The sequence below is a fragment of the Balaenoptera borealis genome (assembly GCF_965194805.1).
Source record: "Balaenoptera borealis genome assembly, chromosome: 6".
NCBI classification, from domain to species: domain Eukaryota; kingdom Metazoa; phylum Chordata; class Mammalia; order Artiodactyla; family Balaenopteridae; genus Balaenoptera; species Balaenoptera borealis.
The window spans coordinates 50664161-50691933 of record NC_138863.1 but is presented as its reverse complement, the minus strand read 5'-3'; the positions used below and the strand labels follow the sequence as shown (position 1 = coordinate 50691933).

At 36.6% G+C, this 27773-nt stretch overlaps 1 protein-coding gene across 9 annotated transcripts in view; it reads left to right on the top strand.

Moving 5' to 3' along the window:
- The window catches only part of NUP35 (nucleoporin 35), a 36629-nt gene extending 10194 nt beyond the window's left edge, over positions 1 to 26435 (top strand). For all 9 annotated transcript variants that reach the window (XM_082397600.1, XM_082397602.1, XM_082397605.1 and 6 more), the window contains 5 exons: positions 19560 to 19701; positions 22304 to 22373; positions 23456 to 23584; positions 24647 to 24811; positions 25784 to 26435. In XM_082397600.1, the coding sequence (XP_082253726.1) occupies positions 19560 to 19701; positions 22304 to 22373; positions 23456 to 23584; positions 24647 to 24811; positions 25784 to 25861 (584 nt within the window). In that variant the 3' untranslated portion in view covers positions 25862 to 26435. The remainder of the gene's footprint in view (positions 1 to 19559; positions 19702 to 22303; positions 22374 to 23455; positions 23585 to 24646; positions 24812 to 25783) is intronic.
- Positions 26436 to 27773: the final 1338 nt, after the last annotated feature.

The following is a 27773-nucleotide window of genomic DNA, read 5'->3' as shown; positions in this document are numbered from 1 at the left end:
AACTTAGTGGCTTAAAGCAACACACATTTACTACATCATAGTTTCTAAAGGTCAGATGTCTGGACACAGCTTGGTTCTTTGCTTTAGAGGTCAGGTGTTAGCAGGGCTCTGTTCTTTTCTGGAAGCTCTGTGAATGAATCTGCATCCAGGTCGTTGGCCAAATTCAGTTCCATGTCATTGTAGGAATGAGGTCTCTGTTTCTTTGCTGGCTGTCACCTGTAGGTTGTTTTCAGCTTCTAGAGGCTGCCCTCATTCCTTGGCTTATGGTTCCCCGTCTGTCTTCAAAGACAGCAATGGCAGATCAAATCCTTTTCTATGATTTGAATCTCTCTGATCTCTCTCTTCTATTGTATCTCTGATTTGACTTTTCTGCCATCTGCTGCTGTTAAGAGCTCATTTGATTACTTTGGGCTCACTGGAATAATCCAGGGTAATTCTTTTAAGATCAGCTGATAAATAACCTAATTCTGTCTGTAAAGTCCCTTCACAGCAATACCTGGCTTAGAGTTTGATTGAATTACCAATCAGTCAAACCAGGGGACAGAAGATTTGGGGTGATGTCTTTAGATTTCTGTCTGCCACATATATATAATGGTGAAAAATCTAGGATGTCACCTCTGTCTCAGTTACATACTTGAGGCGAAATATTCTAGGGGAATTAGTTCAGGTTTTAACAATCCTAATTTGATCAAATAGGCAGATGACAGTGCTTTGTTATGTGATAATGCTTTGCTACATGGCTATTTGTTATAATATTGACTATTCGGTTGAGTCAGTAAGTGATCCCAGAGACATTGAAGATGCAAAAGCACATAATGTTAAGTAATGTATTTTATGCTTTAAAGGATCTCTTAGTTGCCTGAAAAGCATGCATTGTAATATTCTGATTGCTGTCAAGTGGAAGAGTACAGGATTAAAGTTAATTAAACCTCCTTTTGTTAATTTATTTTTTCTAATACTGTAACTTCTTATGAGGTTCTTGTAATTTTAGAAATCATATGTGAAAATATAAGAACTATGATAGCAAAAGATAACTGTCATAAATTGGCCACTGGGAGCCACTGCTGCTTCTTATTTGAGTTTAAGGAATTTATGTAAAGTCTTAATGGGGCATAAGTGAAAAAGAATACTTTCTTTTTTTTAAGAATACTTTTGAAAAGATGTGATAGACAAGAGGACTGTCATGCATGGTCAATACTAAAGAAGACACGGAAGAAAGGAGTTGAGAAAATTGAGGTGGAAAATGAAGACTTTTCACTCACAGCTATTTTTTAAACTCTTATATTTAGTGTTAAATAAATGAAAATTTCTTGTATGATTTGTAAATTTTAACTTTCTGAGATTGGCACCTTTTATAAAGAGACGTCACAGGATTTAATGGCATGAATTGCTATTTTATGCTTAGGTCCTTGTATCCAAAGGTGACTTTGGTTAGTTTTTAATTCTGAAACTGAGGTTAAAAATCTCTTTTAGAATCTTATTTCTGGTGTAGAAAAACCTTGGTCATATAACAAAGTGGGAAATCTAGATTAAAGAATTTCAAAAACTTTTTTCAACCATTATGGCTTCTGATAAACAATACTGATTGTTTGCCCTCTCTGATAAACAATACTCAATGTTTGCCCTCTCTTTCCCCATCCTCACCCCTCAATTTTCTTCTGTTACTATATTAAATATTCCTCTACTTTTCATCCTATTTTTATTTAAAAAAATTTATGTTTATTTTTTCTTTAGGATTTTTTTTTTTAAACATCTTTACTGGAGTATAATTGCTTTACAATGTTGTGTTAGTTTCTGCTGTATAACAAAGTGAATCAGCTATACGTATACATATATCCCCATCTCCCTCCCATCCTCCCTATCCCACCCCTCTAGGTGGTCACAAAGCACCGAGCTGATCTCCCCGTGAGATGCAGCTGCTTCCCACTAGCTATCTGTTTGCCACTCTCTCACTTCATCCCAGCTTACCCTCCCCCACCCCCGTGTCCTCAAATCCATTCTCTGTGTCTGCATCTCTATTCCACTCCTGCCCCTAGGTTCATCAGAAACATTTTTTTTTCTTTTTAGATTCCATATATATGTGTTGGCATATGGTATTTGTTTTTCTCTTTCTGACTTACTTCACTCTGTATGACAGACTCTAGGTCCATCCACCTCATTACAAATAACTCAATTTTGTTTCTTTTTATGGCTGAGTAATAGTCCGTCATATATATGTGCCATATCTTCTTTATCCACTCATCTGTTGATGGACACTTAGGTTGCTTCCATGTCCTGGCTATTGTAAATAGTGCTTCAGTGAACATTTTGGTACATGTCTCTTTTTGAATTACGGTTTTCTCAGGGTATATGCCCAGTAGTGGGATTGCTGGGTCACATGGTAGTTCTAATTTTAGTTTTTTTTTTTTTTTTAAACATCTTTATTGGAGTATAATTGCTTTACAATGGTGTGTTAGTTTCTGCTTTATAACAAAGTGAATCAGTTGTACATATACATATGTTCCCATATCTCTTCCCTCTTGCATCTCCCTCCCTCCCACCCTCCCTATCCCACCCCTCTAGGTGGTCACAAAGCACCGAGCTGATCTCCCTGTGCTATGCGGCTGCTTCCCACTAGCTATCTATTTTACATTTGGTAGTGTATATATGTCCATGACACTCTCTCACCCTGTCACATCTTACCCCTCCCCCTCCCCATATCCTCAAGTCCATTCTCTAGTAGGTCTGTGTCTTTATTCCCGTCTTGCCACTAGGTTCTTCATGGCCTTTTTTCCCCCTTAGATTCCATATATATGTGTTAGCATACTGTATTTGTTTTTCTCTTTCTGACTTACTTCACTCTGTATGACAGACTCTAACTCCATCCACCTCACTACAAATACCTCCATTTCATTTCTTTTTATGGCTGAGTAATATTCCATTGTATATATGTGCCACGTCTTCTTTATCCATTCATCCGATGATGGACGCTTAGGTTGCTTCCATGTCCTAGCTATTGTAAATAGAGCTGCAATGAACATTTTGGTACATGACTCTTTTTGAATTATGGTTTTCTCAGGGTATATGCCCAGTAGTGGGATTGCTGGGTCGTATGGTAGTTCTATTTGTAGTTTTTTAAGGAACCTCCATACTGTTCTCCATAGTGGCAGTATCAATTTACATTCCCACCCACAGTGCAAGAGGGTTCCCTTTTCTCCACACCCTCTCCAGCATTTATTGTTTGCAGATTTTTTGATGATGGCCGTTCTGACAGGTGTGAGGTGATACCTCATTTTAGTTTTGATCTGCATTTCTCTAATGATTAGTGATGTTGAGCATCCTTTCATGTGTTTGTTGGCAGTCTGTATGTTTAATTTGGAGAAAAGTCTATTTAGATCTTCTGCCCATCTTTGGACTGGGTTGTTTGTTTTTTTGATATTGAGCTGCATGAGCTGCTTGTATATTTTGGAGATTAATCCTTTGTCAGTTGCTTCATTTGCAGATATTTTCTCCCATTCTGAGGGTTGTCTTTTCGTCTTGTTTATGGTTTACTTTGCTCTGTAAAAGCTTTTAAGTTTCATTAAGTCCCATTTGTTTATTTTTGTTTTTATTTCCATTTCTCTAGGAGGTGGGTCAAAAAGGATCTTGCTGTGATTTATGTCAAAGAGTGTTCTTCCTATGTTTTCCTCTAAGGGTTTTATGTGTCTGACCTTACATTTAGGTCTTTAATCCATTTTGAGGTTTTTTTTGTGTATGGTGTTAGGAAGTGTTCTAATTTCATTCTTTTACATGTAGCTGTCCAGTTTTCCCAGCCCCACTTATTGAAGAGGCTGTCTTTTCTCCATTGTATATTCTTGCCTCCTTTATCAAAGATAAGGTGACCATGTGTGTGTGGGTTTATCTCTGGGCTTTCTATCCTGTTCCACTGATCTATATTTGTTTTTGTGCCAGTACCATATTGTCTTGATTATTGTAGCTTTGTAGTATAGTCTCAATAACAGAGCCTGATTCCTCCAGCTCCGTTTTTTCTTTCTCAAGATTGCTTTGGCTGTTGAGGGTCTTTTGTGTTTCCATACACATTGTGAAATTTTTTGTTCTAGTTCTGTGAAAAATGCCATTGGTAGTTTGATGGGGATTGCATTGAATATGTAGATTGCTTTGGGTAGTATAGTCATTTTCAAAATGTTGATTCTTCCAACCCAAGAACATGATATATCTCTCCATCTATTTGTATCATCTTTCATTTCTTTCATCAGTGTCTTATAGTTTTCTGCATACAGGTGTTTTGTCTCCTTAAGTAGGTTTATTCCTAGGTATTTTATTCTTTTTGTTACAGTGGTAAATGGGAGTGTTTCCTTAATTTCTCTTTCAGATTTTTCATCATCAGTGTATAGGAATGCAAGAGATTTCTGTGCATTGATTTTGTATCCTGCAACTTTATCAAATTCATTGATTAACTCTAGTAGTTTTCTAGTACCATCTTTAGGATTCTCTATGTATAGTATCATGTCACCTGCAAACAGTGACAGCTTTACTTCTTTTCTGATTTGGTCTCCTTTTATTTCTTTTTCTTCTCTGATTGCTGTGGCTAAAACTTCCAAAACTATGTTGAATAATAGTGGTGAGAGTGGGCATCCTTGTCTTGTTCCTGATTTTAGAGGAAATGGTTTCAGTTTTTCACCATTGAGAACCATGCTGTCTGTGGGTTTGTCATATATGGCCTTTATTATGTTGAGGTAAGTACCCTATGTGCCTAGTTTCTGAAGAGTTTTTATCATAAATGGGTGTTGAATTTTGTCAAAAGCTTTTTCTGCATCTATTGAGATTATCATATGTTTTTCATCTTTCAGTTTGTTAATATGGTGTATCACATTGATTTACGTATATTGAAGAATGCTTACATTCCTAGCATAAACTCCACTTGATCATGGTGTATGATCTTTTTAATGTGCTGTTGGATTCTGTTTGCTACTGTTTTGTTGAGGATTTTTGCATCTGTGTTCATCAGTGATATTGGTCTGTAGTGGTTTTGGTATCAGGGTGATGGTGGCCTCATAGAATGAGTTTGGGAGTGTTCCTCCTTCTGCTATGTTTTTTGAGAGTTTCAGAAGGATAAGTGTTAGCTCTTCTCTAAATGTGTGATAGAATTTGCCTGTGAAGCCATCTGGTCCTGGCCTTTTGTTTGTGGGAAGATTTTTAATCAGTTTCCATTTCAGTGCTTGTGATTGGTCTGTTTACATTTTCTGTTTCTTCCAGGTTCAGCCTCGGAAGGTTGTGCTTTTCTAAGAATTTGTCCATTTCTTCCAGGTTGTCCATTTTATTGGCATAGAGTTGCTTGTAGTAATCTCTCATGATCCTTTGTATTTCTGCAGTGTCAGTTGTTACTTCTACTTTTTCATTTCTAATTCTGTTGAATCTATTTGAGTCTTCTCTTTTTTTTTTTTTCTTGATGAGTCTGGCTAGTGGTTTATCAATTTTGTGTATCTTCTCAAAGAACCAGCTTTTAGTTTTATTGATCTTTGCTATTGTTTCCTTCATTTCTTTTTCATTTATTTCTGATCTGATCTTTATGATTTCTTTCCTCCTGCTGACTTTGGGGTTTTTTTGTTCTTCTTTCTCTAATTGCTTTAAGTGTAAGGTTAGGTTATTTATTTGAGATGTTTCTTGTTTCTTGAGGTAGGATTGTATTGCTATAAACTTCCCTCTTAGAACTGCTTTTGCTGTATCCCATAGGTTTTGGGTCGTAGTGTTTTCATTGTCATCTGTTTTTAGGTATTTTTTGATTTCCTCTTTGATTTCTTCAGTGATCTCTTGGTTATTTAGTAGTGTATTGTTTAGTCTCCATGTGTTTGTATTTCTAATAGTTTTCTTCCTGTAATTGGTATCTAGTCTCATAGCGTTGTGGTCAGAAAAGATACTTGATACGATTTCAATTTTCTTGAATTTACCTAGGCTTGATTTGTGACCCAAGGTATGATCTATCCTGGAGAATGTTCCATGAGCACTTGAGAAGAAAGTGTGTTCTATTGTTTTTGGATGGAATGTCCTATAAATATCAATTAAGTCCATCTTGTTTAATGTGTCATTTAAAGCTTGTGTTTCCTTATTTATTTTCATTTTGTATTATCTGTCTATTGGTGAAAGTGGGGTGTTAAAGTTCCCTACTATGATTGTGTTACTGTCGATTTCCTCTTTATGGCTGTTAGCGTTTGCCTTATGTATTGTGGTGCTCCTATGTTGGGTGCATAAATATTTACAATTATAATATCTTCTTCTTGGATTGATCCTTTGGTCATTATGTAGTGCCATTCTTTGTCTCTTGTAATAGTCTTTATTTTAAAGTCTATTTTGTCTGATAAGAGAATTGCTACTCCAGCTTTCTTTTGATTTCCATTTGCATGGAATATCATTTTCCATTCCCTCACTTTCAGTCTGTATATGTCCCTAGGTCTGAAGTGGGTCTCTTGTAGACAGCATATATATGGGTCTTGTTTTTGTATCCATTCAGCCAGTCTGTGTCTTTTGGTTGGAGCACTTAATCCATTTACATTTAAGGTAATTATTGATATGTATGTTCCTATTACCATTTTCTTAATTGTTTTGGGTTTGTTATTGTAGGTCTTTTCCTTCTCTTGTGTTTCCTGCCTAGAGAAGTTTCTTTAGCATTTTTTGTGAAGCTGGTTTGGTGATGCTGGATTCTCTTAGCTTTTGCTTGTCTGTAAAGGTTTTAATGTCTCCATCGAATCTGAATGAGATCCTTGCTGGGTAGAGTAATCTTGGTTGTAGGTTTTTCCCTTTTATCACTTTAAATATGTCCTGCCACTCCGTTCTGGCTTGCAGAGTTTCTGCTGAAAGATCAGCTGTTAACCTTATGGGGATTCCCTTGTATGTTATTTTTTGCTTTTCCCTTGCTGCTTTTAGTATCTTTTCTTTGTATTTAATTTTTGATAGTTTGATTAATATGTGTCTTGGCATGTTTTTCCTTGGATTTATCCTGTATGGAACTCTCTGCACTTCCTGGAGTTGATTGACTATTTCCTTTCCCATGTTAGGGAAGTTTTCAATTATAATCTCTTCAAATATTTTTTCAGTCCCTTTCTTTTTCTCTTCTTCTTCTGGGACCCCTATAATTCGAATGTTGGTGCATTTAATGTCCCAGAGATCTCTGAGACTGTCCTCAATTCTCTTCATTCTTTTTTCTTTATTCTGCTCTGCAGTAGTTATTGCCACTATTTTATCTTCCAGGTCACTTATGCGTTCTTCTGCCTCAGTTATTCTGCTATTGATTCCTTCTAAAGAATTTTAAGTTTCATTTATTGTGTTGTTCATCATTGTTTGTTTGCTCTTTAGTTCTCCTAGGTCATTGTTAAACGTTTCTTGTAATTTCTCTGTTCTGTTTCCAAGATTTTGGATCATCTTTTCTATCATTACTCTGAATTCTTTTCCAGGTAGACTGCCTATTTCCTGTTTATATGTTAGGTCTGGTGGGTTTTTACCTTGCTCCTTAATCTGCTGCATATTTCTCTGTCTTCCCATTTTGCTTAACTTTCTGTGCTTGGGGTCTCCTTTTTGCAGGCTGTAGGTTCATAGTTCCCGTTTCTGGTGTCTGCCCCCAGTGGGTAAGGTTGGGTCAGTGGGTTGTGTAGGCTTCCTGGTGGAGGGGACTGGTGCCTGTGTTCTGGTGGGTGGGGATGGATCTTGTCTTTCTGGTGGGCAGGACTGCGTCAGGTGGTGTGTTTTGGGATGTCTGTGACCTTATTATGATTTTAGGCAGCCTCTCTGCTAATGGGTGGGGGGTTGTGTTCCTGTCTTGCTAGTTATTTGTCATGGGGTGTCCAGCACTGGAGCTTGCTGGCTGTTGGGTGGAGCTGGGTCTTAGTGTTGAGATGGAGAGCTCTGGGAGAGCTCTTGCCAATTGATATTACATGGGGCCGGGAGGTCTCTGGTGGTGCAGTATCCTGAACTTGGCTCTCCCACCGCAGAGGCTCAGGTCTGACACCAGGCCGGAGCACCAAGACCCTGTCAGCCACATGGCTCAGAAGAAAAGGGAGAAAAAGAGAAAGAAAATAAATGAATAAATAAATATGTAAATAAAATAAAGTAATTAAAATAAACAATTTTTTTAAAAGTATTAAAATAAAAAAGTAATTAAAAAAAAGAAGAGAGCAACCAAAGCAATAAAGAAATCCACTAATGATAACAAGAAGTAAAAACTATACTAAGATAAACATAAAAATCAGAAACAAGTCAGTCGCAGACAGCAAACCCCAAGGGTACAGCTGCTCCCGAAGTCCACTGCCTTAATTTTGGGTTGATTCGTTGCACCTTCAGGTATTCCCCAGATACAGTGTACCTCAAGTTGATTGTGGGGATTTAATCTGCTGCTCCTGAGGCTGCTGGGAGAAATTTCCCTTTCTCTTCTTTGTTTGCACAGCTCCTGGGCTTTAGCTTTGGTTTTGGCCCCACCGCTGCGTGTAGGTTGCCCTCAGGCTTCTGTTCCTCCTCAGACAGGACAGGGTTAAAGCAGGGGCTGATTAGGGGGCTGTTGCTCATTCAGGCTGGGGTCAGGGGGTGTAGGCGTAAGGTAGTTAGTAACAGAGGCCGTAACATTACCACAGCCTGAGGCGCGCCATGTGTTCTCCCAGGGAAGTTGTCCCTGGCTCACGGGACCCTGGCAGTGGCGGGCTGCACAGGCTTCCGAGGGGGTGTGGGTAGTGACCTGTGCTTGCACACAGGCTTCTTGGTGGCTGCAGCAGCAGCATTAGCATTTCATGCCCGTCTCTGGTGTCTGCTCTGATAACTGTGGCTCATGCAGTCTCTGGAGCTCATTTAGGCGGTGCTCTGAATCCCCTCTCCTTGCAGGCTCCATAACAATGGTCGTTTGCCTCTTAGGCAGCTCCAGACTTTTCCCAGACTCCCTCCCGGCTAGCTGTGGCTCACTGGCCCCCTTCAGGCTGTGTTCACGCAGCCAACCGCAGTCCTCTCCCTGGGATCTGACCTCCCAAGCCCGAGCCTCAGCTCCCAGCCCCCACCCACCGTGGCTGGTGAGCAGACAAGCCTCTCGGGCCGGTGAGTGCTACTCAGCACCGCTCCTCTGTGCGGGAATCTCTCCGCTTTGCCCTCCGCACCCCTGTGGCTGCGCTCTCCTCCGTGGCTCCGAAGCTTCCCCCCTCTGCCACCCGCAGTCTCTGCCCGCGAAGGGGCTTCCTAGTGTGTGGAAACCTTTCCTCCTTCACAGCTCCCTCCCCAAGGTGCAGGTCCCATCCCTATTCTTTTGTCTCTGTTTTTTCTTTTTTCTTTTGCCCTACCCAGGTACGTGGGGAGTTTCTTGCCTTTTGGGAGGTCTGAGGTCTTCTGCCAGCGTTCAGTAGGTGTTCTGTAGGAGTTGTTCCACATGTAGATATATTTTTGATATATTTGTGGGGAGGAAGGTGATCTCCACATCTTACTCCTCTGCCATCTTGAAGGTCCACCTTTCATCTTTTTTTTTTTTTTTTAAATTGAACCGTGGGCTTTTTTTTTTTTTTTTGAAAGAGATTAGAAGTGGTCCCTGATCAGATTCAGGGCCAGTTGCTTCTCGGAATGTTTGGTGATATTCTTTTTAAAGTTTTTTTTTTTTAATTTTTATTTATTTATTTATTTATGGCTGTGTTGGGTCTTCGTTTCTGTGTGAGGGCTTTCTCTAGTTGTGGCAAGTGGGGGCCACTCTTCATCGCGGTGCGCAGGCCTCTCATTATCGCGGCCTCTCTTGTTGCGGAGCACAGGCTCCAGACGCGCAGGCTCAGTAATTGTGGCTCACGGGCTTAGTTGCTCCGCGGCATGTGGGATCTTCCCCGACCAGGGCTCGAACCCGTGTCCCCTGCATTGGCAGGCAGATCCTCAACCACTGCGCCACCAGGGAAGCCCTCATCTTATTTTTAATTAAAATTTTTTTTTTCTTGAGAAGTTCTTTCATTTATCTATCAGCTCTCTTCTCAGGTGGCATACCACTTATATGTACTGAACTAGAATCCTTATTTGTGTTAGCATATTATTAATGGGGTAAGTGTGATATTTAGATTATAGCAGTTTTTGGCTGCTTTTGTTGATGCCAGGAACTCAGAATTCTGATAGTGTTCCCAGAAGGCAGATAAAGAACTAATTTATCTGTGAGGAACCTTTCCCTGACACTTCTTTTTCTCATCTGGGTTAGCTGTTCCTTGTATGTGCTCCTATAAAGCTCTCTCTGCTAGGTTCTTATCTTTCTCCATTACTGGGTTATGATCTAAAGGGCAGAGATTCCTTCTGTATATCTTAATTGTTTACCTGTGACAGAGCTGGGTATAAAGGGACCTCAGTAAATGTTGGTTGACTGAACAGATTGATGGATGTAAGTTGTGAGTTGAATGGTGGCCCCCAAAATGATATGTTCACATTCTAACTCCTGGAACCTTGAATATTGCTTATGTGGCCAAAACATGATTAAGTTAAGGATCTTGAGAAGGGTAGCTCTCAAGGACAGTTTAGTGAGTTAAGGAGAGAGGAAAAGAGGGGAAGATAATCCTGGTAATTACCTGGATGGGCCCTAAATCCAATCACAAGTGTTCTTAGAGGCACAGGGAAATTTGACACAAACAGGAAAGACACAGAAGAGAAGGTGATATGAAGTGAGGCAAACTTTGGTGTAGTAGCCATAAGCCAATGAACACTAAAACTTACCAGTGTCACCAGAAGCTACAGGGGCCAGCAATGAATTATTTCTTAGTGCCTTCAACAGGCGTTTGACTCTGCTGAAAACTTATTCTTGGACTTCTGGCCTCCAGAACTGTGGGAGAATAAATTTCTGTTGTTTTAAGCCACCCAGTTTGTGGTAGTTTGTCACAACAGACAGAGGAAACTCATGTATGTATATTGTGTTTTGAGGCAATGACATCCCAAAACCAAATGACGATTGGAATATTTGTGTCCAACTTGGCATGGCGTAGTTTTTCTTTGATAATACTGAGTCACCACTAGCCTTAATCTAGATTATATTGGTTTCTTATTGCTGCTGAAACAAATTATCACAGATTATAGTGGCTTAAAACAACTCAAATTTATTATCTTAAAATTCTGGAAGCTAGAAGTCTGGAATGGGTCTCAGTGGGCTAAAATCAAGGTATTAGTAGGCTTCATTCTTTTCTGGAGGCTCTACGGGAGAATCTTGGGTTTTTTTCCTCTTTTCCAGCTTCTAGAAGCTGCCCATATTTCTTGGCTCCTGGCTCCCTACCATCTTCAATGCCTGCGATGGCTAATTGAGTCTTTATTTCACATCATTCTTTTCCCTCCCCATTTATGGATCCTTGTGATTGTGTTGGGTTCACTCTGTGAATCCAGCATAATCTTCTTGTTTAAGATGAGATGATTAGCAATCTTAATTCCATAGCATCCTTAATTCTTCTTTACCATGTAATGTAACGTATTCACAGCTTCTGGGTATTAGGACATGGACATCTTTGGGGGACCATTTTCTGCCTACCACATAAAGTTTTTAAAATTAGTCACCAAAATTTATTTAGTTTCATGCCAGACTAGCCATAGTGCCATTTATTGGTCTCTGATTTTGGTGGGATAATATTTTATATTTTAGTCAAAAGAATAAATGCAGATTGTTTTAAAAAATCAAATAGTACTTAAATACTTATAATGAAATGCAGCAGTCTTTAGCTTTATTCCTCACAACTAGCCAGTCCAGATCTTAGAGCTATTCCTTTTGGAATTTACCTCCACTTAACTAAATGAGATGCTGTATTAGCTTTCTGTTGTCACTGTGACATATTACCATGAATTTAGTGGCTTAAAACAACTCGGATTTATTCTCTTATAGTTCTAGAAGTCAGAGGTCCAAAATCAATTTCACTGGGCTAAAGTCAGGTGTTGATAAGACTGGTTCCTTCTGGAGGCCCTAGAGAGAATCCATTTCCCTGCTGTTTTTTGTTTTGTTTTTTCCAGTTCCTAGTGGCTACCTATATTCTTTGGTTTGTGGCCCCTTCTTTCATCTTCAAAGTATATTGAATCACTCCAGTCTCTTTCCATCATCACATCACCTCTCTTGTAAGGACAGTAGTGGATATCTTGGGGGTCCACCTGAATAATCCTGGTTAATTTTCCCATCTCAGGATCCTTAATCATAAATGCAAAATCTCTTTTGCTATATAAGGTAATATTTATAGGTTCCAGGGATTAGGATGTAGTCATCTTGGAGGGCCATTACTTAGTCAGCTGTATATGATTATATTGCTAATTCTTTTTTTTTTTTTTTTTGGTGTTTTTTAAAAAAATTTATTTATTTTTGGCTGCGTTGGGTCTTCGTTGCTTCATGTGGGCTTTCTCTAGTTGTGGTGATCGGGGGCTACTCTTCATTGTGGTGCGAAGTCTTCTCATTGCGGTGGCTTCTCTTGTTGCAGAGCACGGGCTCTAGGCACGTGGGCTCAGTAGTTGTGGCTCACAGGCTCTAGAGCGCAGGCTCAGTAGTTGTGGCACACGGGCTTAGTGGCTCTGCAGCATGTGGGATCTTCCCGGACCAGGGCTTGAATCCATGTCCCTTGCATTGGCAGGCGGATTCTTAACCACTGAGCCACCAGGGAAGTCCTATTGCTAATTCTTTATTTTCATTTTTAATATTGCTATATTTATCTTAATGTAGGGGAGATAAGATATAATTATCTTCAATTACCTTATCTGAATATAATTAAAATATATCAAACTTTATTCCTTTGTCAGTGTATTATTATGATTATGTAAGCACTGTTTAGTTTTGCACCAAGTAGTATTATTATAATTTATTCTTCCTGTAAAATTTTAATTTTTTGTTAGTTAATAATTGTTTCTTTTTTCCATTTGTCTAATTTTTCTGTGTGCCATTTGCTCATATTTTAAGCAAATATTCTGCTGCTATGATACATATCTATCTTTTTAAAAATGCTCAAACATAGTTTCAAACACATCTTTGTTTTGTTTTAAACTGAGAACTTCTCATTCTCAGCTTCTTTTTTGGCTGTTTCCTATATCAGCATGATGTACAGCTATCATCTTAGGACTTGCCTTAGCAAGTTTCTAGAGTTGAGATGTTTTTCCTAGTTAACATGTTTTCTTCTTAGTTTATTTCCTGATTTTGGTGAAGAACATATATGAGTAGCTTTCTGAGAAAGCTTGCATGGGAAATTAAATTTAAGACCTTAAGTTTGAAATGCTTTTTATCTCCCTTAAAATGGATTGCTAGTTTAACCAAGTGTAGAGTTCTAGGTTGGAATTTTGGAGGCATTATTTCTTTGCCTTCTAGCTTCTAGTGTTCTGCAGAAGTCATCTGTAGTGATGATTCCTGAGTTGTTGTATGGGGATTGGTTTCAAAAAATTTAAGATCTCTGTAGGGTTAGTGTTTTCAGTTTCACAAATGTGCCTTGGTCTGGGACTTCCATATATTTTTCTGGGGAATTGGTGGATCCTTTAAATCAAGACACTTACCCTGAGTTCTGGGAACCTTCCCTGTATTTGATAATAGCTTTCTCTCTGTTTTGTCTGTTCCCTCTTTCTGGAATTTCTTCTGTTTGTGAGCACTGCAAAGATTTCTAAATTTCTCCTTTTTCTCTGTGAGAGTGCCTTTTATATCTGTATTCTACTTTCTGAAAGATGTCCACAATCTCAATTTCAAACACAGCTAATAATTTAATTTTAATTTCCAGTAACCTTTTTTGTTGTTGCTCTCTTAATGTACTTAAAATGTAGCATCCTTTTCTTGTTTCATGGGTAAAATAACTTATCAGTGAGGTTCATGTGGTCTTTTATTCCTGCTCATATTGTCTGTTTCCTTCTAGTTCTTTTTTTTTTCTCTCTCTCTTTTTTTTTTTTCACCTCTTCTGCCTTTCTTGGTGAAATGGGGCACTAAAAAGCTACTTGGAATCTGTGTGTGTATGTGTATTAACAGTGGTAGGAAGGGGGAAATTGGTGGAGAGAGGCTGTTTTGTCTCTTTTTGGGCTTCACTGTAGGAGGATTGGACAGTTAGGTAGATTTTTTGTTTGGAAAAATCTCTGATTTTAGCATATATAGGTCTTTCTCTTAAGTTTCCCAAAGAAGAATTCTGTAATATTCAGTCTTAATGTCTAAGCTGGTGTTCTGAATATAGAAAGGGAGACGTCTTCTTTTTTTTTTTTTAATTTTTAAAATTAAAAAAATTTTTTTAATCTTTATTGGAGTATAGTTGCTTTACAATGTTGTGTTAGTTTCTGCTGTGCAGCAAAGTGAATCAGTTATACGTATACATATATCCACTCTTTTTTAGATTTCTTTCCCATTTAGGTCACCACAGAGCACTGAGTAGAGTTCCCTGTGCTATACAGTAGGTTCTCATTAGTTATCTATTTTATACGTAGTAGTGTGTATATGTCAATCCCAATCTTCCAATTCATACCACTCCCCCCATTCTCCCCTTGGTAACCATAAGTTTGTTCTCTACATCTGTGACTCTATTTCTGCTTTGCAAATAAGTTCATCTGTACCATTTTTCTAGATTGTAAGTGTAAGTGATATTATACAATATTTGTTTTTCTCTTTCTGACTTACTTCACTTTGTATGACAATCTCTGGGTCCATCCACGTCTCTGTAAATGGCACTATTTCATTCCTTTTTATGGCTACGTAATATTCCATTGTATATATGTACCACATCTTTTTTATCCATTCCTCTGTCAGTGGGCATTTAGGTTGCTTCCATGTCTTGGCTATTGTAAATAGTGCTGCAAGGAACATTGGGGTGCATGCATCCTTTTGAATTCTGGGTTTCTCTGGATATATGCCTAAGGGTGGAATTGCTGGGTCATATGGTAACTCTATTTTTAGTTTTTTAAGGAACCTTCATACTTTTCTCCATAGTGGCTGTACCAGTTTACATTCCCACCAACAGTGTAGGAGGGTTCCCTTTTTTCCACACCCTAGGAGAAGTCTTCTTTTCACTATGCAGATTTTCACTTATTCTCTTACATAGTTTTTCTCCACTGTGACTGGGACCCACTGAGCCCTGAGCCATTGAGATTCCTTTTCCTCAGGGACTAAAGCCTTGGTCTCTTGGGGGTGGAGCGGCTGGGTAAGATGAGGAAGGGCTTGCCATTTCATCCCATATTATACACTCTTAAACTAGTTTTCCTTGATTTCAACCAGGAGCCTCTTTCACACCTTTCACAGTTTCTGTGGTCTCCAAAGCCTGGGACTTTCTAGATTGACTGTCATTAGGTGTCTGACAGGGATTAGAGATGAATACAAGTGTTCAGTTTGCCATATTGTTTTGGTTATTGTTGTATTCATTGTTCAATATTATTCTGGGTACAAAGAGTTTGTCAAACTGAAGAGTCTAAGGAAATAGTCCCTACAAGATTGCTCTCTCTTCAGGTGCCAGCTGCAAGTTTGGGGGTCCCCAGGACCACCCTCACTTCAGACCTGCTGGCTGCAAATTCAAGCTTTCCCAAGCCCACTCTAAGGTTAGATAATTCACTGGAAAGACTCAGGACCCACTGAAAGTGCTATACTTATGGTTACAGTTTTATTATAGAGAAAGCAGACAAATTAGAACCACCTAAAGAAAGAGATACGTAGGCTGAAAACAAGAACTTCCGTGACGTGTTACCCTCCTGGCATTGATATATGGCACTACGCACAGCGTATTGGCAAGTAGGGAGCTCACTGGAGCCTCCATGTCCTGAGTTTTCACTGGCGTTTCATGACATACAAATGACTGATTGAATCACTGATCAAGTGGCTAAACTCAGTCTCCATCCCTCCTGCTCAGAGGTGACCTTTTTTATAACATGGATGGTCTTCATGGTTGGTCCTTATGGCGTGACCTACCCTCACCAGGAGTCATTTTGTTATCATAAACTATCAGGTGCTCTTGAGGTTGAGGGGGTCTGCCACGAGTAATGAAAACACTCCTGTTGCTGGGGAAATTCCTAGGGTTTAGAGGTTGTCTCCCAGGAACCTGACAAAGGCCAGACATCTCTCTGGGCTGAGGCCAAGTTCTTTATTATACATTGTGCTACATTGTTTCATGGTAAGAAGGTAACAACACTGCCAGGAACCTCTTTTTCTCCCAAGTTTCATATGCCAAGTATCTGTTTAAAATTCCTTCTCTTTTTATCTCTTTTATTTTCATTTAGGTTAGTTTTCTATTTTGAAATAATTGAATCTGGTCTTTAATTGAAGACATTTTCATAAAGGGTAATAAGTTCTTTTGCCCTCCGCTTCAGTCTGATCTTAAGAAGACTGAGTAGTGATTTATAAAGGGAGACACATTACAGTTCAATTTGATGTGGTTTGCTAGGCACACTTTATTTTCATCTTATAAAGCATTGCATGTGAGTACCAGAAGTCTGATTGAAAGGAAGTAAAATCAGTGGAGCAATGAAACATTAACAAGGTGGGGGGCAATTATGCTAAAGGTATGTAAATAGTTTTAGATTATGTATAAGTAATTATGTTTTTCAGAGTAGTTGACAGGGCAAAAATTAGATTGCTTATTCGTTTGAGACTTAATTTTGATTTGTTTTATTTTTAAAAGTAATAATGGTAGTCTCATTTTGAGACTTCCATTTAATTTCTTGCTTGAAGGTTATTACATGATGTAGCAGAACTAAACTGTACCTTCTTAATGGTAATGCAGGACATAAAAATTTTGAATTGGCTTTAGGTTTTATACTAGAATGCCTTTTACTATCTTTTTGTGTTAAAGGCATGTCTTTGTAGTAAGAACTAAACTTATTTAAGCTTATCTTTTGCGTGCTTCTCCTTATTTCCTAAAGGGGTAGTTGATAAGTTGGTTGATTAGCAGACACTTGTCAAAGTGGGGTGTTTCATTTTAAATCAGCGTCATTTTAGAAATGTTTTGTACCTATTAAATGCATCCGTGGTGATGAGGAAAAGAAGAATTGCTAGGAAAAAGAAAAATTGCTAGATGTATTATAGCATGTATGCAGTTTGACATTCTTTTCAGTTATTTACTTCGTATTGTCTCTTTTAAGCATGAGCTCAATTTTAAAATTAGATAAATCTATAAGACTGGGCCATGTAATGTACTAGGATTCCATGTCCTTCTTGTATAGCTTTTTGTTTTCTCTAGAGTTAATAACTGTTACATACTTTATTTTGCTTGATTACTATTGTAAAAATATTTGAATATTTGTTTCTCATTGCTAAATTCTTTTTTGCCTGGTTACTCGACAACTGAACATAAGCAGTCAGTTTTGAGCATCTTTGTTTTCTAGTAGGGTCTAGGATAGTGTTTTGAATTAAATAGATTCTTTAATAAGCCTAGTAGATCTGAGGTGATCTGAAATGTATTTTTTTTTTTTCCTTAAGGAAAGGCTGCATTAATGGGTTAAATTAGATTAATTCTGGTCTCTAAATTTGACTCCAGATGAAGTAAAGGGATTCAAGTTGTATGGCATAAAGAATTAAGAATTTTGAAATCCTTAGATGACCATATTTTTCCTCTTTAGTTAGACTCACATTGTTGCATTGTAGTTTTTACTTGATTGATGCCTTTGGCTTTTAATTCTGTTGAGAGTGTAGTTTTGGTTTGGTACTGTTCGGAGGCAAGAGAATGGACATCATTCCTGGAAGTCTTTTATTTTAGGTTTGACTGAATATATTTGTGCTGTTGATGCAAAAGAATAATTGTACCAAGTGCATCATTTATAGTATTGAAGTTATATATTAAAACAGTTAACTTTTGTGAGTTCTTGTCTACCTAAAGTTTCATTTGATTCTTGGAGTAACATGTAAGTCTTCTGTTACAGGTTAATTTATGGATATAATAAAGGGAAACTAACATTTATTAGAGTTAATGAGATATAATTGACATTGTGACATTGTGTAAGTTTAAAGTATACAGTGTGTTGATTTGATACACACTGTGGTCATTTTGATATTACAAAATGACCATAGTGTCTTAGCTGACATTTTTCATCATGTCACTTAATTACCATTTCTTTTCTTGTGGTGTGAACCTTTAGATCTACTCTCTTAGCAGCTTTTAAGTATATAATACAGTATTATTAGAGGTAATCACCATGCTGTACTTTAGATCCCCAGAACTTATTCATCTTATGACTGGACATTTGTACCCTTTGACCAATAACTCCCCATATCCCCCAGCCTCCAGCCCCTGGTAGCCACAAGTCTACTCCTTCTGTGAGTTCTGCCTTTTTTACATTCCACATATAAGTGAGGTGATAGAGTATTTGTCTTTTTCTGTCTGACTTCTTTCACTTATCATCATGAACATCATGCCCTCAACATCCATCCATACTGTAGGAAATGGCAGGACTTCCTTCTTTTTCATGGCTGAATAACATTCCATTGTATATACGTGCCACATCTTCTTTATCCATTCCTCTATTAATGGACCTTTAGGTTGTATCCATATCTTGGCTCTTGTGAATAGTGCTTCATTGAATATGGGAGTGCAGATATCTGAGATCCTGTTTTCATTTTCTTTGGATATTTGTATGTCTTTGGAAAAAAGTGTATTTAGTTCCTCTGCCCAATTTTTTATTGGATTGATTTTGTTTTTGTTTTTTTGTTTGTTTTTTGCTATTGTATGAGTTTCTTATATATTTTGGATATTAACCCTTATGTATATACATGTTCCTTTTCACCCTTCTCTGCTTTGTTATTATTTTTTTCCTGTAAGATTTTCTGTTTTCTAACATACTAGGTATTGACTTGTCTTTCTTCCACTAGAATTTAAGCTCTATTAGAGATTTTTTCCCCCTTTGGTCTAACTTGTTCATTACTGTATCTTTAATACCTAGAATAATGCTTGGTGTACATTTAAGTGCTGAAAAAATATTTCTTGTATATGAATCATTATTACTACTCCAAAGATGAAAAGAAATAGTCTCTGCTTCTCAGAAATGTGTGGTCTCAGTAGGACAGAGCCTCTGAGATAAAATGAACACGTAAAGTGTTTAGCTTGACATGGTGGACGTGAAGTACTCATTAATTGGTAATTATTGTTGAAGAATAAGAAAAGAAAGAACAGAATCAGACATTTCAGATAGAAATGACCTGAGTAAAAGAAAACTGCGTTCACATCTTAGGGACTAGGGTAGATACTGTTTAGGGGTATATTGAAAAAATAAGGTTGGAACTATATTGTGGAGACCAACCAAGACATTTGGATTTTGTTTTGTGTGTAATGAGGAGTTACTGAATCTTTTTAAGGCAGAGGTGTCATAATGAAAATGGTAGGTTTGGAATATGAGTCCAACAGAAGTCCTTGAGGTTGACTGGAGATCCTTCTGCTGTAGGCTTAACTGGAAATTAATAAAACATTTAGCAAATTTATAATAAATAATAAAACATTTGCAAAATCATAAATTATGCTCAAATTTTAATGACTTCCTCTCAAATTGTGTGGTAGTGTATAATTATCATTTGATTATAGTGTGTATTTTGAATTATTTATGGAATTGCCAACTTTTAATATACTTTTCCATTTAAAACTAAAGCTTTGATATTTTAAATCAAGATGTTTATATTGGTAACTAACTTACTAAATATACTAATATAGGGCAAAGTATGTTTAGTCCAGCAAACATTGGTCAACCACGAAAGACAACATTATCTCCTGCCCAGTTGGATCCTTTTTATACTCAAGGAGATTCTTTGACATCTGAAGATCACCTCGATGACACTTGGGTGACTGTGTTCGGGTAAGGTTTCTAGATTATTTACTTAAAAAAAAAAAAGCCTTAACATTTTCTAATGAGTATTATCAAACATATAAAAAAACTAAAACAATTGCACAGCAAACACCCATATATACCCATCACCTAGATTCTGCAGTTGTTAACAGTTAGCTATATTTGTTTTATCTACCATTAATTCATCTTTTTTGTTGTTGGTATATTTCAGAGTAAGTTGCAGACATCAGTACATAACTACCTTGACATTTCAGCATGTGTATTATTAAGTAATGTTTGATTTTTAATAGTTTTTCCATCATTTATCTGTATGCCTCTTCTCAGATTATCTTCTCTTCAGCATATTTGCTGGATATTGGAAGAGGGTTGTCCCTTTAGACTTAGGAAGCTCCTTTCTCTCTTTGTTGTGACTGTGTCTATGCTTATATTGGGCTTAACCAGTTTTGAACTAACAGATTGAATTTCATTTGTATATATATGCATACTGTGTCACAGGGTTGATATTTTCTAGCTACAGAATATTGAATATTAATAGAAATTGTGCATGACAGTCCTAGATGCATTTGGATAGATTTTTAGATCTAATAAAGTACTTTAAAGCGTCTTAGAGATCATATTGCATCATTTATATATGAGAAACCTGAGGTATAGACAGATTAAGTGATTTACTCAGAGGCTTACATCTAGTTATTAGTAAAGCTTCATCAAAAACCCAGGTCTTTTATTTTCAGGCTGTGATTGTTTATACTGTACTACATAAGGTTGGTTTCTGAAAGTGTGGTGTCATACTGTTACTGGACCTTACTGTATTTAGTTTTGGGGTTTAAAAAAATATAAAAACATATGAGTTCCTTGAAGGAAGAACAATGCACAGTAAATATTAGTGGACTTTATATATTCAATTTATTTAAAATTCAGAAGCATGTGTAAGAATATGGTGAAAAGTTTTCTTTCCCACTTTTTCCCCCAGATAGTTTTTCTCCCTTGTAAGGCAGTAATTGCCACCTGTTTTTTATGTAACCTTTCAGAGAGATTCTTTGTTACTGATTCTGTTTAGGTAATAAGCAGGGTCATTGCTTTCCCTTGTTCTCCAGAAAGCCCATGCTCAGCCATATGTCCAGAGAAGTTGGGCTGACTGCTGCTGCTTCTTTTTTTTTCTTCCCTTTTATGTGTTTAAATTTTTGTATTCTCTTGTGAAGTAAGTGGCTGTATGTTTTTGAATGTGTCTGTCCACTCTCAAGTGTTTTTCAGGTTCAGTAGTAATGGTGTCACTTTTAAGATTCCTCAGTAATTGGATAAATTACTTGAAGTACTTCTGTTAGCCCTTCATTTTTAAGATGTACACTTTCCCAGCTATTTATTTTCTGTTGGTTTTATGTTTCAGTAACCCTGCATATAAGTTTAATTGCAAGAACAGAAACATTTTCTTCTAAGGGATAAAGTATTTTATTTTGATTATCTATAGGGAAGTACATCTAAAATACATTATATATCTTGTTTGATAATTTAACTTTTTCCTGCTGACTCAGGGTCATCATGAAATATCATTTATTGTTGTAGGGTGATTCTTTGACAGGATATTGGACTGCTTCTACTCAGAGTGGTCCTAGACTCTTGGAATTATGTTTTATTTCTCAAGTGCCTGCATCACTTGCAACCATTATTTCTCCCTTTCGTTTTAATTTTTTTTTAGTTCTGCTTTGTAGGCACCCTGAGTCATTTGTTGTTTTTCTTTGGGATTAGAAATCTTATATCCAAATTTACGTAACATAAAATAAATTTCCAATCCTCAATGCAGTGAGTATTTTAGTCACATAGATTTTAACGTGTGGAGTTTCTCATTTATTTTTGTGACTTACATTTTTTCCTTTAGGGTTCTAATCCAAGCTCCAGATAACTGAAGTTACTGGTTAAGGAAACTCCAGATTTTCAAGCTGAAAATAGCTTTATTATTTGGACTATAAAAGTTATATCTCATTGTAATATTCAAAGCATATAGAACTTTATAAAGAAGAAAGTAAAAATCACTTAAAATTTTCCCATACAGAGATATGTCTATTAAAATTTTGGTAACCATCCTTTTAATTGATTGTTTACCATTGATACTGGTTCTGACTTTATTTTTGTTTCAGGAATACATTTCTTAATTTTCAGGTCATGCTCAATATATATTGATATGATTCTATATAATTTAAAGTTCTTTCCCCTTTAATAACCATAGCAGTATATCGCAACATTTCCCTTTCTCTCTCTCATGCATGTGCGCACACGCACGCACACACCCACACCCACCCATGTAAAATAAGTTATTTACAGAACTGTAACTTCATAGTACTTTTCTAAGGATTATGATAATGACAGTGAGAGTAGAAGGTGGAATTTGGGGATGGAGAAAAGTGGCTGAGTCAAAACTAATTTTAACATAATTTGCTTTTGGGTGATGGGCAAATGAATAGATTTAGCTAATACAGGGGAAAACAGGATGATCAGGGTCTCTTATTAATGTACTAGACAGTTACAGGGAGTTTATCGTGAAACACTTGTAAGGTAATTTGCATTTGTGTTATCGAAGTTGACTTTTCGGACAATTTTTTGTCCCCCCCAACCCCAGGTTTCCTCAAGCATCTGCTTCCTATATATTATTACAATTTGCACAGTATGGAAATATCTTAAAACATGTGGTAAGTCTTAATTCTTTTCATTTCAAGATTTAGGCTGAGGAAAGATAACCTGTGAATTGAGGGAAAACTTTGCTGCTGAATGTTGTCTGGTTTTCTTCCAAACTTAAAAATTTTTCTTTTTTTTTTTAAGGTTTTCATAGGATGTATCTATCTTTTGGAGTTTGGAAGGCTGGTAGTTGCGTAGTATTTGATAAAAAGGGATAAAGAGAGAAGCAAGAGAGTGAGAGTTTTCAGGCTTCCCCCTTTTAAAAATATTTCACAGTCTCTTAAAAAAGATCATGCCAAGTTTTCCAATTTGAGCTTGTTTTATTGGGGATAAAGCAAAAGGGAGATGTTTCCGACTTAGAGTTCTTAGAGCTTTTTTAGCTTGCAAGTTATAAATAACAAATCTTTTTTCTATTAGTAGAAATTGACTTAACTCCTACACAAAATCAGATTGATGAATACAGTTTTTTTTTAACAATCACTTTTGTTATTTATTTATTTATTTATTTATTTTTGGCTGTGTTGGGTCTTCGTTTCTGTGCGAGGGCTTTCTCTAGTTGCAGCAAGCGGGGGTCACTCTTCATCACGGTGCGTGGGCCTCTCACTATCGCGGCCTCTCTTGTTGCGGAACACAGGCTCCAGACGCGCAGGCTCAGTAATTGTGGCTCACGGGCCCAGTTGCTCCGAGGCATGTGGGATCTTCCCAGACCAGGGCTCGAACCCGTGTCCCCTGCATTAGCAGGCAGATTCTCAACCACTGCACCACCAGGGAAGCCCGATGAATACAGTTTTTAAAAAATTTCATAGCAAGTCTTGATAAGACCTTTTTATAAGAAACATTATCTTATGAGAATTACTTTGCTTTCAGAGAATATTTGTCACATATTTTTTATATAAGAGATTTGAGAACTATTGAAATGTATTGAAATTGTTTAATAGGATTTTTGTTGAATCCTAGTATACAGCTTTTTACAGGGCATCAAATAAAAAGTGGAAGCAGATTTATTTCATATGTTTCTGTTTTCTAATAGAACTCATTAAGTTTAAATTTTATATACTTTGTATTTTAATTTAAGAGAAAACTTCATTTTTTGCAGATGTCTAACACAGGAAATTGGATGCATATTCGTTATCAATCTAAACTGCAGGCCCGGAAAGCTTTAAGCAAAGATGGGAGAATTTTTGGAGAGTCCATCATGATTGGTGTAAAACCATGTATAGATAAAGTAAGTTATTGCTGATGTAAGGAAAATAGTTTAATTTATATGCAGTGCACAAGTCTGAGTACTAACATTGGTGGTTATGTCACTTTGCTTCACTTTGCCTCTTATTTTTAAAAATGTGATGGATGATGTTACAGCACTCTTTTATGGTAAGTCAAAGATATTTAGTCACAGGACTTTAGAGGTAATACATCCCAACCCCTTCACTCTACAGATAAAGAGGCCAAGAGGAATTAGGTAACTTTCCCAGAGTTGTTAAGGTGAAGCCTGCATTCTAGGTCTTTTAACTTTTAACCCATTCCCTTTTTTGTGCAAAGCAACATCAAATTCTTTACCTCAAAGGCGTGGTGCTATTTCAGAATGAAATATGTTATATGAATGGTAACTGAGGGTTAACTTCTAAAAGCTGAAGCTTTTTATTAGTCATTTCTACCTTAAAATATTTAAATATTATTATATATTTGTATACTGCTAAAATAATACTGGGCACAATTTAAACTTCGTGGCTTGTAAAATCATGATCATTCTTTAAGTAAATCTATGTGAACTTCTGCTACCTACCAGGCACTGTGCTAGGGACTTATGTATACACACTAGTGCACGAAGCAGACATGGCTCCTGTTATCATAATCTAGGATTACTGAGTAGTTGTGTAATTATTACGTTGTGCTGTAGCAGATGTTTGCAGAGGCTAGAGGAAAATTTGGGTTTACTGGATACTAAAAAGCACTGGACTTTGATGCCCCACACCCCTCAGTTTCCCTAAGAATTCTTTTTTTTTTCTTACTGATTTTCCGTAGTGTTTGTTAGGAGATTCTTACTCTTGATAGTCTGTAGTTTTCTTGAGGATATTTGAGGTCATTCAAGTGAGATTTCTGGTTGAGCATTAGATCTCATATGCTAGCTAAGAAGCACATATTGTTTTATCAAGCCTAAAGTTATTTGAAAGTTTAATTAAATAAAGTACGCTACTTTTAATGAAGTTTTCTTTGTAAGTAGGATGTAATAGTGGATGATATGTATTATGTTAATAAACAGAGAAGTTCTTTGTCTTTATTTCTCTAGAGCGTTATGGAAAACAGTGACAGGTGTGCTTTATCATCTCCATCTGTTGCCTTTACACCACCAATCAAAACCTTAGGTACACCAACCCAACCTGGAAGTACTCCTAGGATTTCTACCATGAGACCTCTTGCTACAGCATACAAAGCTTCTACTAGTGACTATCAGGTATTTTAAAGATTGGGTAAAAGAATATACTTTAAAGGCTGCAATGCTTAGCATGTTTAACTTTTTCATTGGATTGATTTGTATGCCATTAAATATTTCCTACTGAAGTTGATTGGCTTGATGAAACCTATAAACTTTGCATTTTTAAATTTCCTATTTTAAAAATTAGAATTTTAGCCAGTTGGAAATTTATCTTGAATTTTTAAAATAATTCTTTGCCATTTTAAAAAACATTTTGAGAGTTAATTAGTTTAGTTTTTTCTAAGGTATGTTGCATACATAAAAAGTTTCTCTTATGGATGTCTCTGGCATGAGGGAATGTTAAATCCCTATTAAACTGATAACTAAATTTGATGGTGTCGCAAATGAAGAACCTCTGGTTGGAAGTAGCTTTGGTTATCAAAAGAAAACATTGACCAGTCCCCATTTCAAAACTTCTCATTTCAAAAAAGCTTAAAGGAAAAGTTCATTATATTCATTGAAGAATGCTAGAAGTATTATGACTGTCATTCCGTATGTTATTGTCGCCTGCTTAATTAGCCAGGAGTTCTGAACTTGCCTAGCTGCAGACACAGGTCCTGAGATTAGCAGATGAAACACTTTAGTAAGGCAGTTTGACTTCCCTTGAAATTTGGGGATCATTCTAGAAACTGGTTTAATTTTTCCCTTTCGTTTTTTTTTTTATTAAAACCAGTATTTTAAAGTCCTTATCTCTTTTAGCTTTTGTGTTGTTTGTTCAGTTTACTAATTTAAGGAGCAGATGTAATTTGCCTTGCCAAAGGAATACAATTTTGTTATTCTTAAAAGCATAAGGATGTTCTAACTAAGCCTATATTTTAATTTTTAAATATACAATTTATTGCTGCAAATCCACTTTAGTGTTTGGCATTTTTAAATTAGCCGTTAACTGAAGAATTGACTGTGATACTAAAGAAACCATAACCTTACAATTGTGTGTGTTTTTTTTAATAGGTTATTTCTGACAGACAAACGCCAAAAAAAGATGAAAGTCTTGTATCCAAAGCAATGGAATACATGTTTGGCTGGTAATACAGTAAGAGCTAAGAACTCAGCTACAAAGGAGAAGGTTGCCACAATAAAACAGACTTAGCAGGGTACTGCTGGGTTTCCTTCGGTTAGTTATATAACCACTCTTGACAGTATCGTATAGCTGTCTCATACTTCCTTTGGAAGCCTTTTTCTTAAAGGATACAGCATATTTGTAACTCGCACTTTAAACGATGCTTGAGATACGTTTTAAAGAAACAAAACATCCCTGTATATAAGATTTTGTGCTTTCTGTGACAGTGCATGCTTAAGTGCAAAAAACTCATTGATTATTGTAAATTATGTAATTGAGTTTGTAGTGAGGCTTTGTAGTCTTCATGAGTTGGTGAGGTGAATATCATGAAGGGTAACTGTACAGCTGATTCTAACAAGACACAAAGATTATAATTAACAATTTGAATTCTGGTCTTTTAATTTAGATGGTATTTAACATTTTAATTATCCTTGTTTATATTTGTCCTGTCATGGATTGTCATCTTTCAGTCTTGTAAAACCAACACAGTCTTTTAAAAAACCTACTGAAGTTTCTTGATAATAAACTTGTCAATTATATGTATTGAGCAGTTTTTGAAAGGGTGGTTTATTAATTAGTACAAGAAGTTTGAAGTCTTCGCAGAAATAGAGAAAATATGTCATGAACCTCCATCCACCTGTAATCCAGCTTTAATAACCATATAACAATCATTATTTTCTTAATTTCTATTATCCGGTCCTTTTAAAAATTTCCCAATTGTTTCCAAAATTTGTTGAATTTTATGTTTGGTTTGTTTGAGTCTCTGTCGAGACTAGGTCTACACAGTGTATTTGGTTTTGTCTTTGGAGTGTCTTGAAGTTTAAATTAGAGTTCCCCTGCTCTTCCCCACTGTTCAGTACACCATGATTTGTTGAAGGAACCACGTGAGTTGCCTCAAGAGTGTCCCACAGACTGAATTTGATCTAAACAAGAATAGCTTTCTTGTTTAACTAGTTCTGTCATTTGTCCCATATCCTAGAAGTTATATCTAGACAAGGTTAATTAGATTCTGCAATCTCATTTTTTTGAGCAAGAATACTTGATAGTAGTATGGTGTACTTTATGTTCAACCATGAGGCATTTAGTTCTGGTTGTCCCACTTGTTCATTGGGCATGCGGGCAAAAGCCAAACACCATCATTGGAAAGTTCCCCGTAAACTTTTTACATAATGTATTTAAAAGCATGCATTAATGATGCTTGCCTGAATCAGTTATTTCATTAAGATTTGCAAATTGAGGATTTTCCAAACCTATCATTCCTGTTGCATTTATTAGTTGGAATTCTTTCATATAGAAGAACCTTGTTCCATCCATGCATTAGGGCTATTTGGTTATCATGGAATACATTCATACCAGGATAGCAGGATAAATATTTAATTCGTTTCCTTTATCAGTTTTCAGAGTTATTTTTGGTGCCCTGGCAACCTCCACTGCTGTCCTGAGTTAAAATTTTTTTTCCTTTGGTATCACTATGCACTTACGGCTTTTTTTTTTTTTTTAATTCACTGTTTCAGTGACTTGCAGTCATCACTCTTTTATTCAAATTATCCTCCTTGGCCAGTGAGAACCTCATCAAGCTGGCACTTGTATGAAGAGGAGGTTTTAATTGACATGATATTTCACCATAATACATGTACCTAGGTAATCTGCATCTTTCTTTATCTTTAATACATATTTATAAAGAATAACTAAAATAACACATTGTATAGAAGGTTTTGATATCCTTTTTAAATCACAGCAAACTACCATTGAAGACTTGTTTAGTTCTCTGAGATGAAGTGAAACTGAGGAATGTACTGGCATGGATGAAAATCCATTTATCATTACATTTATAGAGTATTTTTCATCTGAAACTTTTAAAGTTTTTTCCACCTTAAAATA